Raw genomic sequence first — 17,778 nt, 5'->3', positions numbered from 1 at the left:
GTAGATTTAGTACGTGAATGGTATTTTATTAAATTTAATTAATTTTTAATTAATTTAATAATATTATTATAGATAAATTAGCAAAACCGAAACGGTTCATCGGATCTTAATGAAATTTGACGCTGATGTAGAGCATAGATTGGAAGAACACATAGACTACTTATTACGTTTTTTTTAAGTTCACTCGGTCGGAGTCACGGGCGACAGCTAGTACATTTATAAGTATACAGTATTTTTGATACCAATATTGCATATTCTTCGCTAAAATTAACGCAATTTTGTGTTATTTAACTCATTGCTACTTATATGTTTTTCTCAATATTTCTACACTGAGGGACTTATTAGATAGACTTTGAGTATGGCAGTATGACTATTAGTTACACAGTTCATTCTTTTAACAATGTGAAATGTATTTATAAACAACAACCACAAATTCAATGTCGTAACCTAGTTATACTATCTGCAATTTGTTCTGTGTCAACTCAATGTAAAGTGTTATTCTATCTTAAAGCGAAGGTTTTGCGTCTTTTAATTGACTGTCTAATTAATTTAATTTTTGATATATATTTTTTAATTCCTTCATGTTTGAGTGAGTCCTTCAAATACAGTCAGTGACCTAATTGGTATTTAAAATCATTAGTATGTAAAACACGACTTGGGTTTTTTAATATACTTGTAGATCTTTATTGTGAAACGTTTGAAATTATTGTAAGAAAGATACGTATTAATAAATGTTACATTCTGAAGGATACATAAGTAATTCTGTAATTTAAATACCAAGTTATGTATACATATGTAACTTACTTTGATGACAGTTATTTCTAGAAGTAACATTGTTTAAGAAAGGCCGTCGCATGACCTTGATTTTTAAACTTAACTTTAGCTTACCTCAATGTCTGAGTCATTACCGTGTGTTTCCACTGTCCAAACGTACATGCAAATGTATTGTTGTTTCAATTTTTTCGTAGAGTATAAGAGAGATGACAATATGGTTGTGTCGGCAGTGGTAACCCAGAGTTACAGTCGTATATTCCTGTTCCAGTCGATCGCAGCGTCGGCGTAGAGTCAGTAGACATTGCGTTAAACAAACCGGTTTGAAACAAAACCCGAAGCTATACTTGTACTGCGAAACATTGCACTGTCACTCTCTATATAGGCCACTTGGTAAATTTAGCCATTTAAAACTCTATGCTGCAATTGTTCGTAGACAAATTAAGTAACAGTCTAGAAACATGTTTTATTATTCCCTATAATTTTTCGAAATAAATATCTTTAACTTAAACTAATAAACAAGTAAGGTAAACATGTAAAATGATTCATGCTGATATTTCCACGTATTCTTAGTAATAAATGTGAATCATTAGACCGCAAATAATACAGAAACGAGTACGAATATAGAAAAAATATAAACTTTTTCAAATCATGACCGTAACGTGTAATGTACACAATGTAACCGTAACTTGTAATGTGTAACAACATACACAAAGTAAAGTAAGATGCAAGTAACATACGGCATCTAAGGAGTACACGATGTAAGGTGAAACGTTGTACACAAATGTACACATACATACGTGTTAGAAATGACTCATTCAGGTAATGAAACGAATACATACAAATCCAGGAGCACTTGTTAGTGTGAAATAAATCATTGAACGCTCCCCAGATTTAACATCGGGCCGCACTTAGACGCAATTACACATAATGTTATCATCCGGTAAATATCCAATGCCGCCGCTCTTGACCGTGACAATCTATCAATTGAGTGCCGACACATAATGGTGAACGTACAGCGTTAAATATCAATTTATATTAGTAATTTTAAACCCTTTTATATATACAATTCGAAGTTTTTGTACAACACGGATATTCGGACACAGAGTTACTTTTTTTGGGTTAGTATTAAATATTGAACAAAATTATAAAGGTCGAGTTAATAATGGGGAAATGTTGCTTGTAATGATTGTTTCCACTTTATGTTTAGTCCAATTCAATGGAAATGAAAAAATTATATTTACACATATCACTTCCTGAGAAAGTCAGTTATTGTCTATGGATTTATTAAGAAACGTATCACGATTTTTTTTTTTCATTTTCTAGAGTAGGCATATAAGGTTTCAAGTCATTATAATCATTAAAAGTCCTCAATATAACTTGTATGAAGTTGTAATTAACTCATGTTATATTTTCAATGGAAAGTTAAACGTCAGGAAGATGAGTATAAAAAAGTAGCGGGCCCAAAGTGGACCCGTCTCGCAAAAGAAAGAGAGAAGTGGAAAGTGTTAGAGGGAGGCCTTTGTCGAAAGACACGCTGATACACAAAAACGGTAGTATCCGCTTGCCGATGTGTAGATTACAGACATATCTTAGTTATATTTTAACATTAGTTTTAATTTTTGCATCTGTATTTAAGTTTTAATTTTAACATAACTTTAAATTTGCATATATTTTAGTTTCATGGTTTGTTAATTTTTATTTTTATTCATCGTAAAGTAATATTGTAGATAAAAACACTGTTGTAAAACTTTATATTATCAGCAATAAAGGCTTGTTTTATTTTATTTTATTTATATTTTCAATACCAGTGTCTGTTATCATACTAATATTATAAAAGCGAACCTTTAGTTGAATGAATGGATGTTTGTTTAAAGATATCTCTGGATCGGCTCTTGATGAAATTTGGCACTGAACTAGAACATAGTCTGATAGAACACATAAGCAAATTATGACGTTTTTTTTTCTTAATACCGCGCGGACGGAGTCGCAGCTAGTAAGATATAAATTCATTGATGTTTTTAATAAGTAGACGCAAATGTATTGGATATTTAATTTATTAAATTAACACACAAACGTTTACGTGCGTCATTGGCTTCGTTTGACATCGCATGCATAGTTATGAAGACCTTTTACATAAATGATAAGCAAAAAAAATAAGTTGGCACCGCTAGCGAACTTAATGCAAATTATATTCTAGAAAAACAGGTGACATTTTGAAAATGTATTGACTACCGGGACAGGATCAATATTAAGTGTTAGCTTTGCTTACTGTTTCTTCTTTTCCTCCTTTTGTGCTAAATATAAGCGAATAATTTGATGAATAGATTGTCATATGTTTGTTAATAGACATTAAATTAAATAAATATTATAAGAAAGTGAAGGTTAAAAAGGTACGGTAAGGTTAAGCAACTAACACAATTATAATGCAAAATGTATTATTCAATGTATGCAAGTAAATTCTATTTCTTTTTTACGTTCATTAAATTTATTTTTGACGCTATCATCAACACAAGCAAAAATAAGTTTACGATGCTGTAGTGAGTTAATATATTTTATTGCTGCTTTGACCATTAAGATGACTTTGTACTTGCAATGACACGATGCGTTAATACTAACTGAACGTACCAGGATCCTATTTCAATATTGCACATGCACAAAATACATATTAAGGACAAAAAACATGTTTTAACTGTAATTTTCTTTGATAAAACAAATCATCAATGTGTTTCGGCAGTGGTATCTCGCGTTGACGGTATACCACTTTCATACACTTCTCAATAGGACTATGTATTAATTTGTGGTTACAAAACAATCGAGTCCTTCGTTCTCTTTGCACGCTACATTGTTCCAAATGCAGTGATGCTATAATTCAATCTCCATAACCATTCGTCACTTAAATGGCACACAAGTTGTGTAATCGTGAAAGTAAACAGTAATTGTAATTCATCAGGTCCTCGGTACATCGCGGTGTATTGACAGGGCGAACATGCCCCGCATTCTTAGTGCCGACACAACTGCATTGTAGTCAGGGATGCCAATTTTCAAGAAACGTAGACACACACTGGCTGGTTGAAATAAACTAGTAACTTGTTAACTCTTTGGCGAATTGATTCCGAATATCCGATGTCTTCCTGTAGTTCGAATGTAAGGTGTTCATGGTATTGTAGGTGAATTCGGTTCAAACACGAGAAGTGACAGCCCTATTTATAATCTATTTGGCGGGAAGCACGCGCCAACTAATTGTTGAGCATCGCCAATGAGCAAGCACGATTGTAAAGACCTATTCACAATGTAGTGGACAAATCGTACAAAGACGTAACGTCTCACGGTTGAAAGTGTCTATATAATTTTGCTTGTCACTGTGTCATAGTATGGAATTGTATTTTAAAACTTTAAAAATTTATTCTTAAATACTATATTATTTTAACAAAAATTTTCTAAATGAAATTTAGAAATTTAATTGAATGTATGACTCATATATGAGTCTATATATCTATATGCTTATACATCAATTTATAGATGATGAAAAAGAAGATTTTTTTTATAACAAACCTTAACTCTTTGTTATTCAATACATTAAATGTTTTCAGTGTGAATATGCCTTTACAGGTGTTCCGTTCCTAAATCACATGATTGTTTCCGCAGACATTATTTAACAACACTCCTGTTGTGATGCAACTGATTTTTTGTTTACGTATTTTTTGATTCAGAATGTGTTTAAAACTTTATCACTAAATTATGTAACTCTATTTAATAGATCCAATATATTCCTCAACAAACTTGACTGTACCAACGTTCATGTAACTAATATATTACGCTGGTAAACTTGGAATTCCAACGAATCCAGAATTGTGAGATACCTATGCCTATAGCGGACATTGGGAAAGACCTATCTATGCTCAGATAGAAGCGAAGATTTTTTTAATACTATGAAAAAGCATAACTGAAGCCGCATTCACATTTGCCTGACGTGTTGTGTCGTGATGCGTCAGAAAGGTATCGGTCTCATACAATTAAGCCGCGTTCACATTTGCCTGACGTGTTGTGTCGTGATGCGTCAGAAAGGTATCGGTCTCATACAATTAATATGGTTGCGTGCACACTTCTCTGACGCAGTGTGTCGTGATGGCTTGTGTCGTGTCGCGTCAGTAGCGATCCCGGTCCGCGTCAGTTGGGTGAGGTGCGGGGGACTGCGCAGCGACACGACACAGCGGGTCGGACTAGTGTGCACGCGCACGTGTTGTGTTGTGACGCGTCAGAAGTTAGACATTCTAAAATACTGATGAAATTTTTCAGCATCACTCTCAAGCTCATTAACGAGACAATGAAACTCGCCTTTAGTCTCTCTTTTTGTATTTACTGGATGTATCCATATATCTTCTTCTCTTTCTTTGTTTTATTAGAAGTGTTGCCAGTGCCAATAACTGCATATCTTCTTCATAATCTGAATCTGAATCGTATGATTCATGAAAAAACATTGCGAATGTGTAAACTCTCTGAGAGCTATAACGGAACTGATTAAAAATTCGTCATAACGCGTCACATAGATGTGAACAGTAGCCATCACGACAGAAAGCATCACGACACAACACGTCAGACAAATGTGAACGCGGCTTAACAGTTGCCCGAAGCTTCGTCCACGCGAAACAAATAAAAATCTAGTAATAAACGTAGGCTATACATATGTCACCCGGGAATAATATAGCTTCCTAACAGTGAAAGAATTTTTCAAGTCGGCCCCGTAGGTTCCGAGCCTATTCAATACAAGAAAACAAACAAATCTTTCCTCTTTATAATATTAGTTGTATAATGTGGCAAACGGCCACATTATTTTGCTAAAATAGATTAGCGTGGTAACCGCTGTCTTGCACGTCCCAACCCAGTCCATTCCCCGTTCCCATCTTTTTTGTATAAGGAAAAGGTACAAAGGGGACTAGGATTTGGCCTCCGACTAACGATTATGGTCTCTATTTGTTACAGCTCACAGACATAGTAAACGCGATGTCACCACGAGGAGAGCTACCCTTGGAGCTGGCCCTGCGAGGTCGGAGCGCCTCCATAGCGACAACATTGTTGCAGCATTGCGCAGACCCTGACGCCCGTGGCCCCAGGGGTCGCACGCTTCTGCACCGAGCTGTTGACTCCAGAGACGCCTTCTCTGCTAAGTTCCTTGTGGACAACGGCGCTGATACCAGTCTTACAACAAAGTAACACTCATATCCGTTCGATAAAATCTTTGATAGATGATGATTTTTCAATTTCAATAACTAAAGGAATAGCAATTATTAGCTTCTAATAAAGAAGAGTAATCCTCGGAACAGTTATGTAAGGATATGAAGATAAACTGTATTAAATAACAGATGTATGAACACTTGCAAAATAACCTAATTGTAAGGCTCTTCGTACACAAGGCAAAGTAAATCGGCAAAACTAAAATTGGTTGAGTCGCAAGAATCGCGTTTTTAGTGATGACAGATAGAAACGTCCGCGACGCGAGCTGTGTACGAACCTCTACATTATTTTAATACGTAAGTTGCATAGAAACTACAATCGCCAGCTTCAAAGATTTATGTTGCCTCGTGTATGAAGGACCTTACAGCGAGAAACAAAAAACAATGTAATTTCTGATTCAAAATATGGCTGCATACAATTAAACGGTTATGATGCATTTACCGTACGTTTGCAAAATGTCTGCTAACGGTGTTTGTCGTAACATATATCTTACAAGTAGCGTCCACTCCGTTAGTACATCCCAAAAATGAGTTCGTTGAACCACTAAATAAACACTTACGATTCCTGAATGCAGTGTTATGCTGATTGAGTTATTTATGCTCGTTTAAATTTGTTTACGAAACAACGTTTGGTTACACTGGAATTAATGAAACGTTCGAACATCTTGTATGTAACAAGTGCCACCGCATCTTATCTATAGTGATGAATGCTCTTATATGAGTCAGTGATGTTTCTTCGGTGATAATTATCATGTTACAATACAAAAATAATATGTATTGGAAACTGCATTCAATTTATTACTATCTATACATATTAAGATAATTGTATTGTCCATGTGTTATCAACTAAAAAATCATATTTATGTTGGTGGCAACGAAAACTCAATTTCTAAAATTATTTTCTGTCTGTCCTTGTGTCTGTGTGCGCAAGGCCACGTTTCTTCTGGGTAATCTCCATAACGGTTGGACTTACTTATGAGGGGAATTTGACGGGAAGATAGCGGATGCATGCGGAGGTACATGTTATCGGCAACTTTTTTTCAGCGCGGGCGAGGTCGCGGACGACCGCTAGTCATCATTAAAGCTTTTATGTTTTGGCCACAATTTAGTTTCAGTAGTAAATCGGTCTAATGTCAATTGAGTGGGTACGAGAAAAAATAATCGTAATTACAGAGGAAATCACGAATAACCGACTAATTCGAACTGACATCGCTTATTGTCGACTTCCCGAAACCAATATCACGTTTGCAGGTTTCATTTGTATTATTAAGTGGATTATAGTTACTTATTGTTATATAAAATATAATACGATTGCTACAACTTTGATATAGACATCGTTTTATGTTGAAATTGATATTCTGTAAAGAATTTTTAGCAGCAAAAAAAGAAATTACTTTGCAATGCTAAAACGAGACAAAATGTAAGCAAAGCTAAACTTTCTTTCGTTATAAATGACATACTTTTCGAATTCTAATTAGTATCAAAATTCATTTAGCATAAAATGTATGCGTACTTCATTAAAATGACTACAGCTTTACAGATATTTTAAAATGTTCAATTTACGTTGAAATTCAACTGTACTGTAATTGTATTAATGCTCTCTCTCTTTTGTCAAACAGAATGTAAGAGATGGTAATATGGTTGTATCCGAATGTATGGAGAATTAAAAACCGATGGTTAATTTGTCTTGTCTACAGAGAGGAAGGTGATACAGTCCTGCACTTGATAGCAGCGTTGACATCCAGCTCGTGCGAGCCTGACACCATGGAGCAGATGGTGGAGATCGCGGAGACGGTTGTGGCTAAAGGCGCAGATATCAACCGACAGAATAGAAAGGGATAGTAAGTTAATAAGATGTAATAGACAAAGTTAAGACGAAAAATATTGAAGCGAATGATTTTTAAATTATTTGTAGTCTGGAATAAAGATAAAGTTTCATTAGCCTTTTAAAGATATTTTTATGTACAAATGATATAAATCGGTTATTGCTCCTTTGCTTAGTCATGGATAGTGATGCAACGGATGTCTGTTTCCGTTTCCGCAAGTGCGGAAGTTCCGCGTGCTTTTCAACATCCGTTTCTGCTTCTGTTTCCGCAACTTTTATAACGGAGATAAAACGGAACTTTACAACGGCTGAGAGATCCAAATGCGCGGCGCGAGACGGGCAGTCCGTGCGCGGCCTTTCGGCACTTGTCGCATTTGTTTGTTTACGTACTATTTTGTGAATTTAAGCGCGTAATATTTTCTGCTGCTGTTTGAAACAATCAGTTTCTCTTGCTGGTGTAAACTGTCTAGTTGTTGTCCATATAAAATTTAACAACTGGCAAAATGTGACTATTTCATACTTACGAGTTATTAAATGTACTTTTGAATAAGTTATAACCATGTAATATATCATCATCATTATATAGTTAGAAATATATTTGTCGTTTGTCAACACGAGTGGTTTGGCGAACTTTAATTTGTAAATAGTGTAATTTTGATTCCTGAAAATGAATTAAAAAAAACGCGTATTTTTACTTATTGCAGCGCAGTAAAAAATACATACATTAAAGGCTAAAGGACACCGATATCTAATGCCTTAATAAATTAAAAACGAATGCAAACTGTTTTTACCGAAAAAATATTTTTGTAAATAAGTTTTTTATTATTGTTTACACTTCTGTTTCCGCATCCGTTTCCGTTTCTGCTAAAATTTTTTTTTGACATCTGTTTCCGTTTCTGGTTCCGGTAAGACACTTCCGTTGCATCACTAGTCATGGATAGTGGGCGGTGAGTGAATCCGCGTGGGCGAGTTTTGTTGCCTTCACAAATTGTCAATGCTTATAAACTCTACAGAGACTTTCTTCTAAAGATAAAGCCAAAATAAGCTACGAAATTATACACTTCGAACACAGGTATAAATTAATGTGAAATAAATATTGTATTCTTTAACATATAGCCAGTTATTTCGACAGTGGAAACCCAAGGCTGAATTGCATATTTTTTAATGAATGTAGGTGATCATAAATGTTATTTTATTATTATTACGTTACCCTGGTACTTCACCTTAATTGTATTAAAAATATTGTATTTACGTATTAATTCAAGGTATACTCTGAACTTTGGAAGGTTCATTGACCAATATCAAGTGCGCCCTAAATAAACATCGTTTTCTCTTTTATTTAGAAATATCATTAGATTAATCGTCATTTACATTCAAATTGGGTTAAAAATTAAATAAAAAACCTTTAACGACGACCTTCAAGAGGTAATCTTTGTTCAATGTGAATTAAATAAACAAATAATTTGAAATCATTCATTATCTTAACGTAGTACGTTTAAACAATCTGGTATAGTGCTAACCAAACTTTACGATAGCTCGAAATGTTGCAAGAGATCTCTTACAACTCAATTTTTTAATATTGGCGGGAACATTACGCATACATTTGATATGTATGCGTAATTTTATATGATACCTAAGATAATAACGAAATTTAATTTTTCTAGCACGCCTCTACATCAATCAGTAATATCAAGAAATCTTAAAGTCTTCGATCTTCTACTAAAACAGCCCAACTTGGACACAAACCTAAGAACTTTAGCGGACGAACATCCACCTCTCTACTACGCTTTAGTCGACGATAGAAGAGCCTCAATCTCTTCAAGTGAAACTCTCGTAATGAACGGTTCTAACCCGTTCGATACACCAGTGACGAACAAAAACGCTTTCACAGAAGACCCTGTGGAAGGTAAAACGGAGAATATCATTGAAAGAGGATTCGCTGCCAAACTTTTAGAGAAAGGATGTCAACCGAATCCATTGTATTCCGGTTCTGGTGATAGTCTGCTTCATATATTAATTCAAGGATGGTTTGAGGTAAGATAATGACTTTTTTATCTTACTAATATTATAAACGCGAAAGTTTAGATGGATGGATGTTTTTTATCCTGTAACCCCTATGTCTTAACGAATCTGGATGAATGGCACAGAGATAGATTACTGTATGGAAAAGAGCATAAGCTTTAACTTTTAGCTTTAGCTTATTTTTTTAATTCCACGTGAGTAGTTTTTATTTTCATTATAGGACTCCGCGGTGTTTCTTGTATCTCATTTAAACGGTGATTTGAACCACGGCAACGAGGCGGGAGTGACGGCATTGCACGCGGCCTGCGCTAGCGGCCTCACACGTCTCACAGCCGCTCTACTGGAGCACGGCGCACGACATAATCTGCAGACTGCGTATGGAGAACAGGAGGATACTGTTTATAGGTCAGAGATAACAGATAAAGGATGTTTAATTAACATATTCCACGGCATTCCGATTTGGTAGCACAAGAGGTCAATCGGAGTGCCGTAGATCGCATAAAGCTTAAAACGCTCAGTAAAAGATATTTTTGTGTGGGTCAGAGAAAAGAAAAGATAAGGAAAGGGACGAGAAAATGATAATAGGAACTGAAAAGTAAAACTTCATAAAAGTGTTTGCAAAAAAACTCGATTCACAAAGTCATGATACATTTGTAAGCAATGATAACAAAAACATATTCGTTGTTGTACTGTTAAATATTGTTCAACTTATTTATAGACAAACTCCTCTACATCTGGCGGTACTGAACAACCACGAAGGGGCAGTGCTGGCTATCTTAGAGCACAAGAAGTTGATAGAGAAAGGAGAAATGCCTGCCACGGACCGTAGTAATGTCAGTTTGTTGCCTAACTTGAACATGAAGAACTCTGAGGGCGACACTCCTGTTAGTCTTGCACTTACTGAAGGTAAGTTATATAACTTTGGGAGAAGAACTAAATTATTGTTGAATTTAGAGTAATTTTACGGATTTTGGCAATTTTTTACAGTGTTGTTTAACGTCCTCATATAGTAGTTTCGCGAAAATGGTGGTTCATTAAATATATATAAATTTAAGAAACAATTCAAAAAAAAATCTGTTTTTTTTGCTAATAAGATCCCTTTTTATCTATTTTTTTGTGCAATTTTTTTAGGACACAAAAACTTAGTGAAACCCTTAATCGAGGGCGGGGCTGATCCTAATGTGCGTAACGGTAAAGGCTTCACTCTGTTACATCAAGCTATTGTGGAAGAAGATTCTAGAATCGCCATATATCTACTGGACCAGGGAGCTGATATGGACGCTTTGTAAGTTACTTATTATTAATTAAAATAAATCAGTTGAAAGTAAATGAATGATAATAACTTCGAAACGAATGAAGGTTTTATTTAATTTTTACAAGTTTTTTGTCTGACTGTCATTTTCGAATTTTTAGACAATTTTTCATGTACACGACTCAACTCGACTGTTTTGTTTGCTCGCGAATTCTTTCCACAGGCGTTAAGGTAGTCGTTTATAAGAAAGACCCCGTCTTTGTAATGTCGCCGTGAAGTTTGTGAACCACTAGTACAAATGTAATACACCCAGGACGGAAGCCGGCGAGACTCCCCTGCAGCTGGCGATCCACTGCCGCCTGGGTCTGGTGGTGGAGGCGCTGTGCGTGCGCGGAGTTGACATGAGTCGTCTGGACGCGCACGGCGTGCCCCCGCTCTGGGCCGCGCTCGACTCCGGACAGGAGGAGGTCGCCAGTGTCAGTACATTATTCAATTATTTTGACCCCAAGACTACGTCCGTGCGGAATTAAAAAAAAACTTAAATAGCCTATGTGTTCTTCCAGACTATGTTCTATATCTGTGCCAAATTTCAACAAGATCCAATGAACCGTTCCGAAGATATAATACAAACAAACATCCATCCAACTAATTCTAACTAAACATTCGCATTTATAATATCAGTAAGATTTTTTAAAAAGATAATGACAAATGGTGGATCTACCTTTTACTGGGGATGTGGTTATAAATATTTTTTATATGTAAAGTGTAACGAGCTTGTCTTAGTGTGACATAACCGGCTGGCACACAAAGAACTTGGTTCGCGTAATGAGTTCTCGTCATGTTCACTTTTTAAGATTATGTTCATACTAAATGGACTATCGACCACTGATCATTTCTCATCTTTGACTACGTACATATATTTAGTGTGAACATTACCTTACTGTGGGTCTCGCTTGCCGTAACACTTATATTGTTGTCTCTGGTTATTTCAAAGTGAATGAAAGAAATAACGATACGATTACCTTCCATTTATACTGACTGTATATTGTTATTTCAGTCGTACTTTATTAGAAAAAAGGGAAAAGACATAAAAAAAGGAAAACATTACAAAAATGTAGCATATCTTTAAAATTTTAGAATAACCTCGTAGCATTTGACTGTATAGAAATTGTGTTTTTTTTTTATATTTTACAGATACTCGTAAGAAATGGTGCGGACGCAGATTGTTGGGGACCCGGACCTGATGGATGTTTGCAAACTCTATTACACAAGTATGTGATTCTTACAGCGATCCAAATAAAAAAAAACACCCAAAATATAATTATTTAATTTTCAAACTATTTCCAAATATTGTTTTGTTTTTATGTAATACAAAGTAACAATCGAACTGGTAGATATATTTATTCTCCAACATAGCAAAGTAACCCATAAAGATGTACAACAAGTTAGAAGCTTGCGTTGCTTGAATAGACAGACAGATGGGCATACAGAAATAGGATTTGCCCCATCTAAAACGTCCCCTGCTCTGCCAAAACCAATCCAAATGTTTGTATACCAGAGCAATAGACGAGAACAAGGAGTCATTAGCGACATTCCTTATTCGTTCGGGCTGCGACGTGGAGTGTGCGCGGCGGCCGGGACCTGGCGGCGAGGGCGCAGACCTGGCCGCTGAGAGACACACGCCGCTGCATCTCTGCTGCACCTGGGGACTCTCTGAAGTCATACAGGTACCAGGACAACATATCATGTTTCGTAAATCCCTACTTTAAATCCGACTCGAAGGACCATTTTGAACAAATTTTTGTAGTATAAATATTTTGCATACAAATAGGTTATTACTTTATACTCAACCCATTAAATGCTACCGATACGTTTAAAACCTGTGAATGTGCATTGAACGTGTTAATGTTTTGCAGACTCTACTCGAGCACGGCGCGAACATAAACAGTAAAGACGCGGAGGGCAAGACTCCGTTACATATAGCCATAGAGAACCAGCACGCGGGCATCATCTCGCTGCTGCTGTCTCAGCCCGGCATCGACCTCTCCGCCAGAGACAACAAGGGCGTGTCACCATTCGCCGCAGCACTCACAGCTAGGAATAACAAAGCCGCGCAAGCTATACTTGAGAAGAACCCTTCAGCAGCTGAACAGGTCAGATACACGACACAACAGTTAGATCATTTGTGTTTCATATGGACCACGGTTTGATTAAAAATATGACATTCATGAGACCATTTTTTCTGTCGTATTTTAAATAATCTAAGTTTTTTCAGCTTCTTTTAGCTTTACATTGTGTTCCCTGGCCTGGTGCCGCAATTTCATCAATATTCCTTTAATCATTTAGTGTTCACATTGACGTGTACTGAGTAGGCCATGGCGCTACAGATCTGCGAATTATACAGTCTCATGTAACCTAAGCTACCTCCCCTCCCCCCGTGGTTGCCGTAGAAATCTCGCCCAGGTCACAGGTAGCGTGAAGCAGTTTTGCTAGCACTAAAGCCCGTTTTGATTGTACTCGTTGCAGGTAGACAAGAAGGGTCGCAACTTCCTGCACGTGGCGATTCAGGCGTGCGACGTGGAGAGCGTGATGTTCCTGCTGTCGGTGGAGGTGGACGTGAACTCTCGTGTGCAGGATGGCCGCCTCACCCCACCACTGCACCTCGCCGCCGCCGCCGGCAACGAGCTGCTGCTGCGCAGTCTGCTGCTCGCAGGCGCCAGACCCAACGACAGGGATGCCGAGAAGTACTTATTATCCCCACTAGACACTAAGCACAACTGAAACTAATCTACGAACTATACACAATAGAACTAGTCACAATACAGCTGTATTTGTACTATCGGGGAATCTGGCGTTCCACTTTAAAGCGACAGTCGTTCGAATATTTTGCATACATTGAAGTGACGCTGAAATAATAGCCAATATGACGCAACCTATACGTCTGTGGGAAAAAGATCGTAATGACGTCATTTGTGTAACTCACAAGTACCTAATCGGTTATTTTGTAAGAAAATAGAGTTTGTCTCATTTTAAAGAACAATTTTTATGTAAGTTGAACACCGTGAAAAGCTCCGACTGTACACAAGTGCTGCAGTATGCAGTAAGAGTAAGTTGTGTTACAGACGTACAGCGCTGCACGTGGCGGCTGCAGGCGGACACGCGGCCATCGTGTCTGCGTTACTGAGCGGGGGTGCGGAGTGCGGTGCGGCGGACGCACGCGGCGACAACGCACTGCACGTGGCCGCACGTGAAGGACACGCCGCAGCCGCACGCGCGTTACTCGCAGACTCCGATATTGACGCCGCAGCTACTAATCTTAAAGGTAATGTGATGTGACGTCATACCTCAGCATGCAAATGGAACGTTTGGAGCACAAAAGTTAGGTGTTAGACAGTCTCCGGAGCCTATTTGTGGTAAATTTCTCCAATGTTGTCTTTACATTACAATTTTACTAATATTATAAACTAGCTTTTACCCGCGACTCCGTCCGCGCGGAATAAAAAAATAGTAAACAGGGTAAAAATTATCCTATATTCGTTTCCTGGTTCTAACCTACCTGCCCACCAATTTTCAGTCAAATCAATTCAGCCGTTCTTGAGTTATAAATAGTGTAACTAACACGACTTTCTTTTATATATATAGATGAGAATGTTTGTATGGATGGATGGATGTTTGTTACAAGCTATGTCTTTAACAGCGATATGGATAGTCTGGAACACGTAGGCTACTAATAAGGTTTTTTTTTTCAATTCAACTAGTTACGTAATAAATTGAATCAATCAAATTATTGCAGAAATACGAACAAATTTATTTATTAGATAAAACATGCTATTGTAGTATTTTACTCGATAAATTGTCCATACACTGTATATATAAATAAAACTTTCTCAGGTCGCAATCCACTACACGAACTGTGCTGGTGTAAAAAGGACAACGCGGCGACAATTTGCGAAATATTCTTGGAATTTATGCCCGACTATCCTATCAATAAAACTGATTTGCAGGTAAACTATCCGACTAAAATCAAAATACATTTATACTTTGATATTTAATGTGTAATATGACATCTTCAATGTAACAGGGTAATACGCCGTTACTCCTCGCGTATATGAACGGGCAGGCGGCCATGTGCAGGGTATTAGTACGTGCTGGTGCATGTCTAGCACAAGAGAACAAAGATGGACTTTCCATTTTTAACTATCAGGTAATATTAAAAATATATGTTTTGAAAGATTTCCAATCCTACAAAAATGTATGGTGCCTTAAATTGTAGACATTATGCTTATTTATGTAACTGAGATCATTTAAATTCTCTTTACATGTAAGGTCAAATATGGTACAGGAACTGTAACCATAAGCTATAATTTGACTAGTATATATCGAGGGGTGAAAGGCTATTTGTTTTAATCAGGGAATTCTTCTGATTCTGAATATATATATATAAGTCATAATCGCAAAAAATGTCGCTTAAAACAAAATAGCCTTTCACCCCTCGATATGTTCTAGTGATAGGTTTTAGACCTAATTACATTTGAACAACAAGAAATTTCACTGAAATGGGTAGGAAATATATTTCTATCTCTACTGTAAAGTCAGCTGCTCATCAAAAGATACAAAAGTTAGTATACGCCTTCGATTATGATAAATATGTATACACGCATCAGTGCGTATACTTACAGCCACAATAACGTTATTGACGAATTTTTGAAACCAAAGATCTATAATAAATTTCTAAAGTTTTGTATGTGTATACATTTATGCAACTGACTGTACATGTACCTTAGTCTAAGTATTTATGTTGTGTGTTGTTTGTTGGTTATTAGTTAAATGATCATTGTTATCCAGGTGGCTACAAAACAACTTCTACATCGGTTACTAGACGCGCTACCGTCAGAGGCGCCGTGGGCTGAGAGCGATCTGTGTCAGGAATGCGGCACTAAGTTTACACTCACTATGAGAAAGCATCATTGGTAAGAAGAAATCAAATATAGACTAACTAGGATATCTGACCGGGTAGACATAAGTCAAACTAAATTATGACAGATTACTAACGCCCTCCTATCAACGTCAAAAATGTCAAAAGATTTTTTTTCTTACTGTAGCTGTTGTGTTTTGCCATTTTCCATGCCCATGAAGATTTTATATATTTCCTGTCACAACTTACCGCGACAGCGTAACCTCTCACCGGTTCAGATTTCCTCGTTTGACTAGAATTTGTATAACTGTCAAAAAAGTGCGGTGAAGAAAAATAGTTTAGAAAGTCCCAAAATTTTATTTTGTAACTCCGCGTATATTATAAAGTAGCAACCCTAAAAAACAGACTTTTGCATCCGCATCTTTGATATTTTTAATAGTTTCATCTAAAATGTCATCAACTGTCAAACATATTTCTTTGATCAAGCTTTTCATGAAACACATAAAAAAACGATCTAGTTCTGTTTATCAGTATTGCCATGTGAAAACTTTCAATTTCTACTAATAATTGCAGTTATCGTGATTTTTTTTTTATATTTAATAAAATTATTTCCTCCAGTCGACACTGCGGTCGTATGCTGTGCAATAAATGTTCCAACCAGGATGTGCCCATACTGAAATTCGGTCTGAACAAAAGTCAACGTGTCTGTGAGATTTGTTTCAACGTACTGCAAGTTGGAGCCAGTTAGTGTCACTACGTCACACAACAATGACGTGATACTTGTATTAATGTATTGTTATCTCTTACATTCTCTTTGACTGAACAGAGACAGCAATATGTGTTTACAAGTGACACAGCAGTCGGTTAATGTTATGCGATTTTGTACCAGAATCATTTAATTGTGACACATACCGAAGTAAAGAAAGGTAAAAAGTTCAGAAAGCATATTAACGTGTGTGAAAAATACCTTATACTCTGTTTCAAATTTAGACAAAACTTTGTAAATTAATGTATATTATTTTAAAAAGCGACCATTGTTATGTTTTTAACTTTCTTCGGAAATAAAATTTAATTGAAATTGTGTAACAGTGAGTGAAATTTTATATATAACTAACTATTACCCGCGACTCCGTCCGCGCGGAATAAAAAATAGAAAACGGGGTAAAAATTATCCTACGTCCGTTTCCTGGTTCTATTCGATTCAGCCGTTCTTGAGTTATAAATTGTGTAACTAACACGACTTTCTTTTATATATATAGACTAGCTGTCGCCCGCGACTCCGTCTGCGCGCAGTTAAAAAAAACTTAATAGGGGTATGAAAAATAGATGTTGGCCGATTCTCAGAGCTACTCAATATGCTCACAAAATTTCATGAGAATCGGTCAAGCCGTTTCGGAGGAGTACGGGAACGAAAACTGTGACACGAGAATTTTATATATTAGATAGATATAGTATAGACAAATATGAAAAAATTTCGTTTTTTTCCACGAACATTTTAAATTTTACAGAATAAAGGAGGCCTATATATTTTACAATGTTTCAGTTCTTATTTGGAACAGTGTATATTCCTTAATATATTAACGCATAGGTCTATATCCGCAAATTGGTGTGTGTCACAATAAATGGCTTTTTTTATATTGTTTAAAATATTATCTAAAATATTTTAGATTGTAATATTTGACTTTTCTATGTCACTATGTCAATGTAGCTCTGACTATATTTCTTATATAAGTGATATGTTTTATTATAGTCCTATATT

At 36.3% G+C, this 17,778-nt stretch overlaps 1 protein-coding gene across 1 annotated transcript in view; it reads left to right on the top strand.

Moving 5' to 3' along the window:
* The window catches only part of LOC106721570 (rabankyrin-5), a 50,217-nt gene extending 33,177 nt beyond the window's left edge, over window positions 1–17,040 (top strand). Inside the window, exons 6-21 of the mRNA XM_045683286.1 lie at window positions 5,755–5,981; window positions 7,703–7,846; window positions 9,495–9,864; window positions 10,073–10,257; window positions 10,571–10,758; window positions 10,984–11,137; window positions 11,418–11,580; window positions 12,299–12,375; window positions 12,663–12,831; window positions 13,021–13,257; window positions 13,631–13,848; window positions 14,227–14,426; window positions 14,996–15,108; window positions 15,186–15,308; window positions 15,950–16,074; window positions 16,638–17,040. Coding sequence (XP_045539242.1) covers window positions 5,755–5,981; window positions 7,703–7,846; window positions 9,495–9,864; window positions 10,073–10,257; window positions 10,571–10,758; window positions 10,984–11,137; window positions 11,418–11,580; window positions 12,299–12,375; window positions 12,663–12,831; window positions 13,021–13,257; window positions 13,631–13,848; window positions 14,227–14,426; window positions 14,996–15,108; window positions 15,186–15,308; window positions 15,950–16,074; window positions 16,638–16,767 — 2,823 coding nt within the window. The 3' untranslated portion in view covers window positions 16,768–17,040. The remainder of the gene's footprint in view (window positions 1–5,754; window positions 5,982–7,702; window positions 7,847–9,494; window positions 9,865–10,072; window positions 10,258–10,570; window positions 10,759–10,983; window positions 11,138–11,417; window positions 11,581–12,298; window positions 12,376–12,662; window positions 12,832–13,020; window positions 13,258–13,630; window positions 13,849–14,226; window positions 14,427–14,995; window positions 15,109–15,185; window positions 15,309–15,949; window positions 16,075–16,637) is intronic.
* The last annotated feature ends 738 nt before the right edge of the window (window positions 17,041–17,778 follow it).

Source organism: Papilio machaon, chromosome 21, assembly GCF_912999745.1.
Source record: "Papilio machaon chromosome 21, ilPapMach1.1, whole genome shotgun sequence".
Classification (NCBI taxonomy): Eukaryota; Metazoa; Arthropoda; class Insecta; order Lepidoptera; family Papilionidae; genus Papilio; species Papilio machaon.
This window is presented reverse-complemented; position numbering and strand designations above follow the sequence as displayed.